Source organism: Neodiprion fabricii, chromosome 4, assembly GCF_021155785.1.
Source record: "Neodiprion fabricii isolate iyNeoFabr1 chromosome 4, iyNeoFabr1.1, whole genome shotgun sequence".
Taxonomy (NCBI): Eukaryota; Metazoa; Arthropoda; class Insecta; order Hymenoptera; family Diprionidae; genus Neodiprion; species Neodiprion fabricii.
This window is the reverse complement of record NC_060242.1, coordinates 18295645-18310980: the sequence shown is the minus strand read 5'-3', so window position 1 is coordinate 18310980 and position 15336 is coordinate 18295645. Positions and strand designations below refer to the sequence as shown.

The 15336-nt window shown below is 37.4% G+C and overlaps 1 protein-coding gene across 9 annotated transcripts in view; it reads left to right on the top strand.

Annotated features, from left to right (window-relative positions):
• LOC124181013 (poly(rC)-binding protein 3) overlaps positions 1-15336 on the top strand; it is a 122006-nt gene that overhangs the window by 67115 nt on the left and 39555 nt on the right. For 7 of the 9 annotated variants that reach the window (XM_046567094.1, XM_046567093.1, XM_046567081.1 and 4 more), the window contains exon 2: positions 3104-3154. The exons of the other annotated variants lie outside the window; for them this stretch is intronic. In XM_046567094.1, the coding sequence (XP_046423050.1) occupies positions 3129-3154 (26 nt within the window). In that variant the 5' untranslated portion in view covers positions 3104-3128. The remainder of the gene's footprint in view (positions 1-3103; positions 3155-15336) is intronic. 9 annotated transcript variants of the gene reach the window in all.

The window sequence follows — 15336 nt, the reverse complement described above, 5'->3', positions numbered from 1 at the left end:
CGAAAAGTATTGGACGTACCCATATATATATAGTGTAATGGGTTCGTGATTCTTCTTTATGTATACATATATATACATACATATATATATGTAAGCTTTGAAACGAGTTCGAAATCCCAGGCTGTATCGTATATGTGTGCGAGTGTGTACTTTTTCAAGAAATAAAACGAAAAAGATGGAGAAAAGAGAAACAAATATCTTTCGCATTCTCGTTTGAATTTGTCTCTTTATTTGTTGATTTTTTGCACTTTTACAACGTCATAAATTTATTTAACGGCAAGTAAACAAGTTCTACTTAAATATGTGAACCGAATCATAGGAATTTTTACAATCAAGTGAGACTGCATATGTATATTTGAATTAAATAAGCATTTTTTTTCAAAATGCTGTGAAAATAAGAATTTAATTTCAATTGATTGAAGTTGTACGTTGTATTAATATATTTGCGACAGATTGATAAGAAAAACTTGATATCAGGTAAAAGAACCGTTCAAAATTTCGAATGTTTTGAAATTGAATTCTAGTATCCGAAGAAGCATCGGCAAAAATTTTTTGCCATTTTATTCAAAATCATCCAGAGACTTGAAATCCTTCGGTAATTCTAAGATCGGGGTTCACCTGCATTGAATGAAACACGTAAAGCCAATCTTAATTTCGACGCAGTATAATCGACATTCATGAATTATATTATAGAATGACATGGGTCTTCCATATAAATTCACTTCGTAGCCCGAAAAATGTATGAAATGACGTTTTGCATTATAAATTATAGAACTCGAGTTGGAATTTCGAACATGAAAACTGCGGGATACGACATCGTCGCATATTGAAAAATATGCTCGTATATTCGCTGCGGAAACTTCCTCTCCTATATTTCCGATAACCACAAGCTTGTAGCTGGCTGTTCGACTTTTTGCGGAAACTGCAACGAGATATATATATATATATATATTTTTTATTTTTTTTACTTATGTTCTGCGATAATAGTTTCTGCATATTCTGGTTACATAGGAATTCAGTTTTTAGGTAGCTACGATAATTTTGTCGCGTCTACAACGTTTATTTGATTTTACTGATGAATGATTGATAGATAAATAATTACTTACAAGTCAATTTGATATATGAAGGTGAACCAACAGTCAAATCATTGAAATAATTGAATGGATCGAAGCTAATTTAAATTTTTTAGGAATGCAAAACTATAGGATAAAATTAACAATTGAAGGATATATAACGGGATGAAAGTAATATGATTGGGATGGAATTGTGGTCGAAAGAAATAAATTCTTCGTTATTGAACTCCGTCGGAACTTTCGTATAAATGAAAATTTGACTATCGGTTACGAATTAGATATACTGCACGAACATCAATCAGTTAATCGGAATATTTTCAATATGTCTGTTTTTATTTTGCCACTCATTTTTTTCTTCATTAATTATTGGAGCAATCGATTAGTTACCAGAAGTTGTCGTGAATTAGTTGCAGGTAAAATATTCTGTGAGGAATGTTAAGTATCGTTTTTAAAATTTTATTTATCTGCAATGTGTCTGATTTAAAGTTAATTGATACATCAATTCGCAAAGCGTGGCAATACTTTGTACAGTTGTACTATTCGACAAACTGTATCGAAACTACTTTTACATGTTTGATCAATAAATAAAATCAATTTATTGCATCGGTTGTCGAAGGAATTCGAAAGTTCACCGGTACAGAAATTAGTCGATAAAAAGAGGGGGAAAAAAAATGAAATAAAAATTGATTGATTCGAATAAATTCCTGAACTTAAACGATTTGCTTGTAAAATTAAGTTCCCTGGATGGTAAAATAACTTTAAGAGAAAAAATTCATCAACTATCGTTCAATCGCTGAAAATATAATCAATGAAACAATCGGAAAATTGAAGTTCGAAGCCAGCCCGTTATTCTGTAGAAATTACTGCAGTTCGAAATTTGAATCTGTTCCGCATAGATATCTAAGATGTTACAAAAGCAGGAGAGATTCTATTAATTGGAAAACTTGCGTATCTGTTACAACATCCGTTGGCTAATTGGAACTTGACTCGATTATCTGTATTCTCATAACTGGAAGTACATCCCATTGTGTCGGACTTGCATAGATTCGTGATCTTGTTTATGTCAGCGAAGTATTCAGATTAAGAAGTTGGTACGATAATTTTTAATTTTTGATTTAAAAAAAAAAAAAAAAAAATCTCCTTCGTTTCGTGCAAGAATTTGAATCGAAAATTTCCAATAAAATATAATTACATATTTTCGTAACGAGTCTGTAAATTGAAGAGAAAGAAAATGGGATCGTCTTTCAGCTATATTTCCACCTCTGGGAACCTGAACAGTAAATCCCGTCGAAATCGCGACGCGCGACGTGCCAACGATTCGAAATTCGTGGAGCGGAGGAAATGAAGTGACCCACAAATCATGACGTATCGGAAACCGTCGAAGATCGATCGGCGCTCAGTTCATTCCCTGATTTGGGAAAAGCTGGTGAAATTGTTCCAACCAGTGTCGGTTTAGTTCGGAATTTTTGGACGATTTAATCGCTGTCACGAAGATTTTCACTATTTTTTCCTCGTTTGTCGAATTACTTTCGGAGGTCCGCATCGAAACGTTTTGTAACACACAATAAACCACTCCGAAATGTTTTCATATTTTCCATGGTATAATTCGGAGATTTTACTTTGGATAAAAAAAGAAAAAAAAAAACAAAAAAAAAAGTTGCACGTTATTATTTTTATTCATATTTCGAACAAACTTTTGCACAAACAATCAATTTTATACGAGATTTCACGTGGCTTTGATTAAACTCGAGAAGATTTCACGAAATATGTGTCAGAACGAATTCACAAAAATTGAAACAAGACGCAAACATATCATCGAATTTTAAAAGACTCGCGTAACTTGAATTGAAATAAGTTCCGGATATTGTTCGATTGGAACTCGAAGTAAAGAAAATTTCTAGAACGAAAAACGTAAATATTTATGTTCATCGACTTCATCGTTCGTTTTTTCTTTCTAATTTTCCCAAACGTTTTCACTCTGGGTTTTCGAAATAGCTGACAATTAACTGGTTTTTATTTTATGATTTCAGGTGAGTACGCGACGCGTTGCAACGAATGAAGCACAAGGGTGACGCCATGACGTAAGTCCGAAGCCATATGTACATAATACCTACTGTAATTTTATTAAAATGAAAAAAAAAAAGAAAGGAAAGAAAGAACGAAAAACGAAAGAAACCCGAGCAAGCCTTATTAGGGATGTATTTACGACTCACCTGTGAAGGCATACGCGGTGTTAAATAACCACCGGAATTATATCGTGAATCTAATTGTGAGAATTATCGCCGCGTAAGGTGTTTGAACATTTTTGTACTCGGTATCTGATTATTTTAGGTCAATTAATATACAATTTTCATTGGTAAAGTCTTTGGAATAAAATGAGCCGTCGCAAAGTGAAATATAACGAACATAGTTAAATTTTTACCGTTAAAAAACGATTTGAATCGAAAAGTTGACTTCTCAACTCTTTTTTACAATTTTACAAGTATTTTGTATTTTTTTTTCCATGCATTACCAGGAAAATTGGTTGTGGTTTATGAATGTTTTCATTATAGAGAAATACTCCTAAAATTAGGTACCAGAAAGTTGTTAATTCGTAATTCACCGACCCTCCAGACGCTCTTGTTGTCAGGATTTTGAGAACGAAAGGGATCTAAAATCTGAATCGAAAGTTAAAAAAAGAGAATAATACCTTTTAAATAACCTCCAGCAATGTCATTTTCGCCAATCATAGAGAACACGATCAAAACCACGTTTCCTACTGTTTGATAAAAATAATTCTGAATAAAATTCAAACAGTACAAGCTAAAATATTAACAACGTACGAAGAAAGTCTTTAATTAGAAACAAAACGTTTAAAATGATCGATTTTTTCATCAGAATCATAATGCTCTTAGGCTTATTAGGTTTACCTTCAAGATTTCTAGAGATCAACTGAAAATGGTTTTGAAAATCATCTTTTTCAGCTTGATATAAAACACAAAAAAAAAAAACAGATTTGCGGAAGTAGTTTTTGTCAACAGTTAGATTTAAGAGTTACACCTACACTAGAACGCAGGATTTTTCGAATGTTTTCAGTCGATTTCTGGGGAATTGGTTAGCCAGCAAGAAAAGGCCAAGAACATCAAAATTAGACGAAACACAGGAAATTTTAATCATTTTCAACCCTCTGTCAAACTGTCGATACCTTTTTTTACTTCAGATTTCTTCAGATTCGTTTCTATCAAATATAAGGGACGTTGTTTACTTCTCGTACACCGTAAATGATACGTCTTTAAATTAGACGTCAAATTACAATTTATTATCGACGCGAATAACGTTGCAAGATATTTTTCAAGCAGTTTTTTGTCTCTCCTCGAAACTTTTCATTCGGATTGGGGTTTTCATTCATCCTCAAACGCCTTCGGCAATGTATTCCGTTTGCTTGTGGTTTCTTCATGATCGCCATTCGTGATAACAGGTTGCCTTGGGCATGGCGGATAAATCGTTTAAGGGATGGGGTTAAATCCCGGTGAGTAGGTGCAGCGTACAAGATAAGGCGGACTCGTCGACGACCTGAAGCAATTACGAACGTGTTATCCTTTCGGGTATTTCCATAAAGTGGACGACTAGAGGCGACCGGGTAACCCGCGGACTTGTACGCTGAATATTAACTGCCTAATTTACTTAACGCACCTTTAAGCCTTATGCATTATGTATGTAGCGGCCTTGTAATTACCCACCCTGACGCTCAAGGTCGAAGATGGTTCAGGGGTGTCCGCAAGTCAAGGGTCCTCGTATTAAAGAAAATTCACACTTCGTCAATTTTGTGATTTATTTCATTCCTGCACAATCTCGCATAACTGCGGAAAGTTGGTTAAACGAACGTCGCGTGGAAAATAAGTCATCAAAAACAGCGTTTTACCTGATAAAAAACTTATCGATACCAAAAATTAAACTGTGTATACTTAAAACTGAGGCTTAGTACGCGATGATGTACGGAGTGATTATCTAACGGCCGAACGATCCGTTGTCTGCTATAACGCAATGCGCATGCGCCAAAATTCAATAGCAGTTGATTGTCAGGGTGACCAACCGTTGCAAATTCAGATGCAGTTTGGTTTTATCCTCATGATTCTTTCAAAATACCGGGGGTTCGAGGTATTTCACAAAATTTTGATTTTCGGGCTTCATTACCTTGTTCGAACGAACATTAGAACGTCTGGCTGCTAATTTCAGCCTCGTGTTTAGCACAACTGCCGGCGACAACTGTCGAAATTTTCGAGGTTAGGTTCACGACGGTTGTTCACCCTGGTAAACAACTCTTCTCGAATTTTAGCGCGTGCGCGTTAAATTCTAGCAGACGACGGACTATTCGGCCGTTAGGAATTATCCTGCACATATTTCATCGAGATGAAGTACGATTAACGGAAATTGTCTTTTCCTGGCATCGATAGAAAATTTGAAATCTGAAATCAGAGGAAAATTTATACAGTATTATTGATAATTTATACAGTTCTAGAATCTAGAATTTGATCTTCATAAATAAATTCGTCAATTGAATTTCATTTACTTGAGTTCGAAATTAGTTTTATTACGTATTCACAATTTTTCGATTTTCATATCGATTTCATCTAAATGCTACGCGTGCTTTTCTAATTTTATTACGCATTTTTCACCGAAACGTATCCTTGAATTCTGCGAAGACTATCACATAGCCTCTCAGCGCCAGTTATATACTTTGCGAATACATAACATACATATGTGTACACTATAGACACGGATCGATCGATACTTACCTTTTTTCGGGATAAACGAGGCGGAGGTTCATTGGATCGTGAACAAAGGTTATCGCGTCTGAAAGCCCAGAACTCGTCCCATTTCCCAACCGCCAACTGGAACAAAGTTGGGGCGAATGAAACTCGGTTACATGTCGCTGATCATTATCGGTATACATCATTTCTCAAAAAAAAAAAAAAGAAAAAAGAAAGTCAAATAAAATGTTGAGTGATACCAGAAGAGACCACGACTCAACCACGATTGTTCCTCATTGAAGGGCAATTTCAGAAAGGCAATTCCTGATTTGACTGGCCTTGACCCTGCACCCTTTGCTTCAAGGGATACTCGAGTCCGATTGCCCCATCGAATCTGGTCCTGGAACAACATGACGGGGAAGGTTGAAGGCCAGGGGAGATGAGAGTCAGGTTCACGTTATACGCACATATCTGTGTAGATTATGGAGGCTGCGGTCCAATTTCGTTACAATCCGGAAGCAGTTAATCGAGCTGGAGAAAAATATTTGGTATTTTACACCAAAGTTGCGTGGTATCGAAGTCTATAGGATTAAACGAAATATTTCCACCTCGGATATTTCCAAATCGCTTCACTGTATTCAAACAGAATGATCCTGTTATTGTTCGTTTACTGGACTTTTATTGACACTGAATATTTCGATAAGGAATAGAAAATTTCTAATTTTAAATGGCGGGTCCAATCTATAGCGAATAAAGGTAATTCAGGGTTGTACAGATTTTATTACAGCTTGTTGACAAATGATTTTCAACTTTTCCGTATCGTATCCAACGCAACAATGGCCAAATTCGAATTTCATGTCAAAAGTGGAAGATGAAACGCAAGAAATAATCACTGTACTTGACATAAAATTATGATCCCGATTTGTTTTGCCAGTTAGAAAACGAACTGATCAAAAATAGCTGTCCAAAATATTCATAATTTACTCCGAAGCGCCAAAACGAAATATAAGTTTTATATTCGAAACGTTTTTCTTACGAATTATGGGTGTTAGTTAGCTTATTGGAATTTCATCGTGCCCGCCAGGCTTCGTACGGAGTTGATTAACAATGAATGGGTGGCCTGAGTGGCTGAATAAAAAGTGAGGAAGAGTCCATTTTTGATATATCGATCGATAGTACATCACAGACATCAATTCCCATATTCTGTAAGACATTTCTTTCACTCAAATTGGTATAATAATTTTATACGCGGGTATTATTCAACACGAACTTGTTCTTATTTCGTAAACCGTACCGTAAAGGTGAACCAAAACGAGCCGAAAAGATATCTTCTCACGGATACTATTTTAAACGGTTCCTCCTAAGCCATGTCGACAAAAGGTCGGACGATTTCGATACCCTTTGGGGGGTATGAGTCAGGGTCCAGATACCCGAAGACTGTCTCTGCCGCAGTGCGTCGCGATAAGGTCGACACTGTGTTCCGTCAGGCGGAACCACGAGCAATATTTGCCTCGCAATTACCGCATCACGAAGCCCGAAGAAACTCGGCGTATCGACTTCCTCCGAGACAAACGGATTGATGTAACGATATAAACGGACAAGACGGACGGATCGAACGGTCCGAAAGGAGGCTAAACTAGCCGGACTACCGGTGGACAAAGAAGAATATTAAATGAACGAGTGCAGTATTGATCTGGTGCAGGGTGCCGAGGGTCTGCCCTCTTCCTCTTCCTCTTCCTCTTCCTCTTTCCATTCCGCTTGCTCTCGCCGTGCACCACAGTCGAGCCTCCAAGACTCGTCGGTAAAAAATCGTTACTCCAGAGGGCTGAACGCGTATTCCGGAAATACGTGTGTGGTAGTTTACACCGTCCAGACTACATCGGCAGCAGAGTTGATACGGATGTGTGTGAGAGGTCTGCACACCGGGCTCGCAATGTAGGCTCAAGTAACACAGTGTCTAGGTATGTAGTACGTACTCGAGGATGCGGAGGAGGAGACTGAGACGGAGGCGGAAGTCGAGGGGAGCGAAGAGGACAGATATTATACGACGACCTGGAGAGAGAGAGAGAGAGAGAGAAAGCTAGAGAGGGACGGGGTGGAAGGGAACTAGCTGACATTGAGATCTGCCGAGAGGAAAGGAAGATTGAGGAATTCACGTCTTAAACACGAACGACGCCGTTAAGAGCGAATATCGGTAGGCCGTCTTTCTTCGCTTCTCGATATGATCCTGCGGAGCTTTTGCTGCAGGACACTCGTGGTGTGCTTCTGCTTCGTCCTTCCCCCGCCTTCACCCTTCCATATATATCGTACTTTTGCGGGGATCTCAACCTCCGTCAATTTTATACCGGCTAGGGCTTGACTGTTTCCAAGATTGTCGGCGCTACGTTCGGTCCGAAGTTCCCGATTCTCGATTGACCCAAATCTGCAACACGGGTCTTTTATCACGTACGAATTAATCGTTTCAAATTTTACATCCGCAATTTTGGTACTTTGAGGTACGTGCTGAAATGTGAAGATCCTGAAAGCTTCTGGTTTAGGAGAAATACGTTGATCAATTTTTAACTTTGAATAGATCGATTTTAACGTTCAAATTTACGATGCATTCTTGTCGTAGAAAGGAAAGTACGAACTGCTTTCCGTGTATAAATGTCCAATTATTCCCACTACGAAGTCCGGTTTAGACTGGATGCTCAGGAGCCGTGAAAAAAACACGTCATTTTATTCGACGTTCACCAACTTTCGTTTTGAATTTGACATTTTTATCTGTACTCGAAGTCATGCGAAGTCGTTTAACGGCACTTTAAGTCATGTCAAAGCGCTTGAACTTTCGAACACTCGAACGAGGTGCATTTCGATTCGTTTCGAGTTACATTTTTTACGCCATTTCAAATCAACAGTCTTGGTTATAATCCGCTGTGACGTTAAGCGATTATATAATTCACTCGAAGTTATCGCAGTTCGCGAAGTCATTACTGGGATAGTTTTCTAGTCTTGAATTGAAAGCATGTTTGAAATACACGTTGAGTAATGAAGTCGCTTAAAACTTTGGAATATGACGAAATTTGAAATCGAGTTTGTTTTGCATTGGAAAAAGTTCAGAAGATTGATGCGAACGCCACGAATGTACTTAAAACTGATTCCCTGTACGGTGAAATTTGATACATTCGGTTTTTCTCAACAATTTTCCAAACTTTTCCCAATAACCAGATACACGTGATCGTCATCTCAACTATTTTCCAAAGTTTGAAGCGATTCTATCGCAGAAGAGTGTCAAGGAGTGTGACAAACAGTTATCCGCTTCGTTTTAACAGCAATTTTGAAGGTCTGACATTAACTTAAGTCGAATAAATTCGTTTGTTTCTCATGCGGCTCTATTTTCGCAAAATTCATCAAATCGCTAGTTTACCGTGACACACGGTCAAGTGATTCAATTCAAATTTAGAATCCGAAATCGTTGCGCCGAGAGAGCGAGAAACCAATCTATCTACAGGTACATTCCAATGATTACTGACCCCTGAAGGAGCTATTTATAGGGTTGGCCTGGTGCTTCGCGCCGCTGCATTTCCACACCTCGAGCAGGTGAAAAACTGTTTCGAAACCGAACGAGAGATTAATGGAACCAATGAGTTTTCGGGGTATCGGGAGGCCAGCCATTTCTTGATTTCGGCTAGAGAGTCGTTCACAAAGGGGAAGTTTGTTGCCAAAACGGATAATTCCTCCTACCTTTCGGACAGTGACTAATGCGCCCAACGTCAGCTGTATTACGTCCGTCTATCTGACCGCTAAAACGCTATTATATACCGTCAGAAAGTTGAACCGTTATAACTCATCTCGAAACTTGTGCGAATCCATGCCACTGCGAGAGGCCTGCACAACACCCTCGTTTCGAAGGTCCGAGTCGTAAGCCTGGAACCGGAGAAATAACGGATCAGACGCGGAGCTTTACGGGTTCACTGCACAAACTGACCGTCTTGCTTTTATCCTGACGAGTGTCTTTCGTCTCATGGGTATTTTTCACACTTCCTTCACCAACCGTCACAGTGCCAATTTGAGGAACTTGGTTAAACTATAATTCGTACATGCAGCAACGTGATTGATTACTCGTTGGATAGGATTGATTTCGTACAGTTGATATTGATCGTTGAAAATACGGCAAGGATCGTTTTGAGCTGTGCGATTTGCCCTTGAGGCTTAAGAATTATCGGCAATAATTTCCAGCAATGGTATTTGATAAAAATTAATTTGAACAAGTTGAAGTGACACAAGCCAAGGTATCAATAATTTGAGAAAATTTTTGTTGTAATCAGAGGGTTCGGAAATATTAAACTCTGATATTTTTGGGCTTATTTTGCTCACAAACCAGATCCATACAAATTGACGAGATGAAAGTGAAGAAATCTTACAAGACAGTAAAGTTGAATTATAAGACTACACTAATCTATTTTTTATTCTCTCTGTGTATCATGTTTTGTAAAATTTTTCTCATATGGTGTTTAAAGATTATTAATGTAGTGATCAAAACGAGCTGAACGTCATCAAAATCGGATCTAAAACACCAAAGTTGATAGTCACTTTGAAATTATTGTCAAGATTCATTTCTATCGAATAGCAGATATGTTATTTCAAACGTGCTCACACTGAGAAAAATTTAATTTGTTAGAGTAATTGGAAAAATTCAATAAACCAGATATCGCGTAAAAAAACTGTGAAAATTCTTGAAATTACGAAAAATGAGGTACACTTAACCATTTTGCGCTATCGTCGATCCCTTTTTGGTAATTGCAACGCAAAATCAGTTTCTTCGGTTTACTCTACTTTTTTAGTTAAATAAGGCTTTAACATCAATTTATTGTTGCACAAGTATTAAATTTTCGCAACAGTTGCAAGAAAATATAGTAACAGTGATCACAACGAGAAAGAATAGCAACGGATACTAGACTTTGTGGTAACAGCTAGAAAACTAATTTTCATTTTCTACCTAGAACTATATTTCTCGATTATGGTAAAAAATGAAAATAGTTAAGGATCGATCCGCTCGAGCGGTAACCGGAACTAAAAATTTCACTCGGTGCACTGTCATTGGCGCAAATAGGACTGCTGGAGATTTTCCAAACGTTTTCTTTTCTCTTCCTCTGACTTTTATTTCGGGCAATCCGGTGAATCCGTCCTTAAATTGAGTCTTTCAAATTTGGAAATCCCCGTTTAACTTCCGTTTCCATGCATAAATTAGGAACAAAATTTCAGCGGCGCTAATCCAAGTTGTATTCCAACTTGAAATTCCTTGCAGTAGTACAACAGATCCGAGAGGATGAGGCAGGAATTTCAAACCGAATAGTCGAATACCTGCAGCGGCAAGGAATCTTCTTGCGGTGTTCTAGCAGCCAATAAACTGCGTGTAAAGTAGATTTTACTCAAGCTTCTGGATGCCCTTCGCTTTGCCAACGGAATTTAGACCGATTTGAAACGTTCTTGGATAATAATCCTCACAGCGTCTTCAAAGACTTTAATATTTACTTCGGAACTTGCCACTCGCATGTTAATTATCCTTTTCCGACCTTTCGCTTCCAGCTTCACCTTCATACGTATCTACTTCCATCACATCTTCGATCCATTGCTTACCTGCCACCTTTTCAAGCTCTACTTTATACCCAATGAATGAGCACAAATGTTTCCAACTCCTACGCTCGAGTGAGTAGATTTAATACGCCAATACGTGAACACTTAACAGTCAGTCAACGCAACTTTCCAAAAGAATAAGAACGAAGCGTTTATTTATTGCTGGACTCTATCTTATTTTATTTGAAGCGAATATTGATAGCTTCTCGTGACTCGAAGTGAATTCAAATCATCTCACATCACGTGATATAATGTCGAGTTTTAGCGACTCCATGATTGCAAATGAATTCACATTTCAAGTGTCTCCAAACAACTTTCAGCGACTCGACGTGACTGTCGACTAGCAGTTTCGCGCAACTTCACGTCATTCCACACGAATCGAACATCGTCAGAATTTAACACTTGTTAACATTATTCGTACAGAACTGCAACGGAGCGGATAAGTCGCTATATCGAATCATCGGAATTTATTTCAAGTAAGCCAATGAGGGGTATTCTCTAGGATTTTGGATACAGGCTTGCAGCAAAAGAAAAACACGTTTATTCATACGGTTGTACAAGTCTTGAACCTTGATTCGTTATTCGACTAGCCAAAAGTATGGAACTTTGAACATTTTCAATGCTCCATCTCGCCGTTTAATTAAACCTGAGGAAAATTCTCACCATAAGAGTCAGTCTCAATTACCATGAACTAATAACCTTTCTGACCCACTTAACGCAAGCTGCAGGCTTGGTTCAGTAATAAGAGTACATTAGCTGTACCCCGAAAATACATCGCGTGATTTAAACTCGGGACGTCGTTATCCCTGATTAAGGAGGCGAGTCCCGAAGGAAGAAAGCTGAGGTCGTCCACCTGGCTCGTTGAACTTATTCAGGGAAGATTCCCCCCGGCCGGGATATTAAAATCTTTAGTAATTGAAAGTTTATTATCAATGTAGAACCCCGTCTGTACGTATAACATTATATAATTGTACAATAAGCGTTATGGTAACGAGATTTAATTCGACTAGAAGTTGGGAAGAAGGCTTGCGATAATTGCGAACCTTACGCGAATCCGAGCTGTCGTTTTGATATCGAGCCATTCGACATCGCGCGTGGAAAGAGGAGCTCCTGCGCCGTGAATTTTTCATGCAGTCTAGTGCACAGAGTTGAAAAGTAATCGGTTGAAATTCAACCCGCAAATCAATACGAACTTCGTTCGGGCTTTTACTTTTTCTTATTATCCTTGCTCCTCCTCCTCTCTCTCTCTTTCATCGCCGCTATCTTGCCGCTCCTTCGATTTCGCCTCGTCTCTTTCTTACCTCGAAACTACGATCGGGACCATTTCAATCCAATGTCCTCTTTCTCGCTTATTACTCTCGAATTCTGGACCATTTCATTTCCCAAAGCGGTCATTCATTCCGCTCGTATTCCACTCATTGTCGATATAATCTATTGCCGAGTGATGAATGTCTTTGGAAGGAATTTCTTACCCGGATCTTCTCTGCTTTCGGTCAAAGATTCGGCGTTCTATGGGATCTGTTTTTTTTTTTTTTTTTTTTGTCGGCTGAATCAATTATTACCGTTGCCTCGAGCTTGCGGATTTATCTTATCACGGTTCAATCTAATCGTAAGAATAGAAAACGTTGATCGAGGTTCTTTGATTCTACGAAACAATTCAGTTTTACTTGAATTGAAGTAAAGTTATATCGCTTTTATTTATTTATTTTTTTCCTTGTTTTTTCTTTTCTCAAACCAAAGCCTTCTTCAATTTCACGATGTTGCTTCGTACTTCGTAGAAGTATTAACGAGCGATTTCTTTGAGTGTGATAAAACCGAATTATTCTTTTTTTTTCATCAAAGAACGACGGCTTAAGAAATATATTTCTTATAATATACGGGGCATTGTAATATACCGACATTGTGTAATTATAGTTGGACAGTCCTTTTTGTTGTAAGTATTTTCGAAGAAAATATCATGCTTTGAAATACCAGAGTGTGTGGAGTCGAAGAAAGTGTCGCGATAGTTGGAAAAATATGACATTGATTTGAATATATACGATTATATAATCCGTTTATCGTTTCTTCTTCGGTATATGATGTCACATTAAAAAATTGCAAACTCCAAAATTGAACATTTTCTTATTTAGAGAGATGCCAAATTTCAACAATGTCGTGACAATCAGTAAACGCGTATGAAATACTATATCATCGAGGAATGAAAATGACTTCGTTAAACAAGCCGAAGTCGTCGAGGTTGTAAGAAGTGATTTTCCGAGGTAGGCATGTATCTTCAAACTGTATACACTTGGAATTTAATAATTCAACTTTTATTATCCCCGGAGAAGGAGAAAGAAGGCGGATTTTGCGACGAGATCCTCGGAGCAATGAGACTGGGAGGATCAAAAGATTGCGGGATCGCGATTTACGCTGATATTCGTGTAAAAAGTTTCAAATGCGTCTACTTCGTCAAGTTTGAGTTGATAAAAAATTCTAGAGAAATTGATACAGCTACCGTAATGTGTTCGATATTGTCGAAATTACAAGAAAATTTTTTACAAGTAACTATTCAGTGTGATTATAATTGTCGACATCACATTTTTCAGTTATTACAAAATTAAATCTGTTTGTTACTTTGTAGCTGTATTTTTCCAGCCAAAAAATGGCTTGCCATCAATTCACTGCTGCACCAACGTAAAATTATGGCTTCACTTACGACAAAATATACCACGAATGACGATGATAAAAAGAACAGTTGAACCCTTGAGGGGCACGTTTTTCTGTTGAACAAATTTAGAAAATCATAGGTGATCTATGGGTTTTCACGATTACAGATTACGATTCTAAAGTAAGAATTACGAAATTGAAAATGGCGTAAAAAAATTCACACTCCGAAACTAACAATTTTTTTTTTTGAAAAAACTAGCGCACCGAAAATTGTGAAACAAATACATATTGTAAAATTGTGTATGAGGAATGCGTAAAAAAAATTTCAGAGCCCCAACTGTCTACGTGACGAAAATGATGAGATTTTTTTTTGTGTTAAAAAAACGAGTTTTTTCACTTCAAAAGCTTATAACAAATATATGAGTGAATAAATTATTGCAATTTTGCATGAAATTTCAATGACTCAGGCACCCAACAGACCAAAAAGTATTTATGTGCATATAAAAAGTGCAAATATATATATTAGAAATATGAAAAAAGGGTTAAAAACTGATCTTCAGTTTAAAACTAGAATTTTAATCATATTCAGTTCTGGTAAAAAAAATCAAAATAGCCAAGGACTATGTATGGTAATCAAAACTAGGTATTTCTTTCGCTCTATAACAGCATAGCTCAAAAAATTCGAAAACTGGTGAAAATTTTTCCGCGTGTAACGACGGAAAAAAAAACGTTGCATATTTTACGCAATTACAAAAAAAAAAAAAAAACTGTCTTTTTTATTCAAAATAATTTTCTCTCCTCCTACAAGATATATTTAAAAGCGGTCATAGGTAGTTTCACAAGACGTTACACTCTCAGCAAAAACGATTCATCTCGAGCCACCAATTCTGCATCTCAGTTTCCTCTCTTCAATTCTCATTTCGCAAAGTTACTTTGACTTTAGTTGAGTATTCGCATGCACACATTGTTCATAGATTTTTAAAACGGAATTTCCATTTCGCTGCAGTTCTCAACCGCGTTCATCAACCGTCGACACCGTCGCGTAGAGTTGAAAAACTTGCAATTCTGAAACGTATTCACTGCACAACGAGCTTGCGGCTGAAGTGGAGGCATCATTTACGCCATCTCAAAGTTTGTCTCCACGACGACGAAGTATGAGTTTTTTTTTTTTTCTATTCTGATCAAAGGATATCGAATAAAATTCGCAAGGAATTTTTTTGTAAAAGTATATTTGAAACCCGTGTTATTCTTTTTTTTTTTTGTCATCGTTG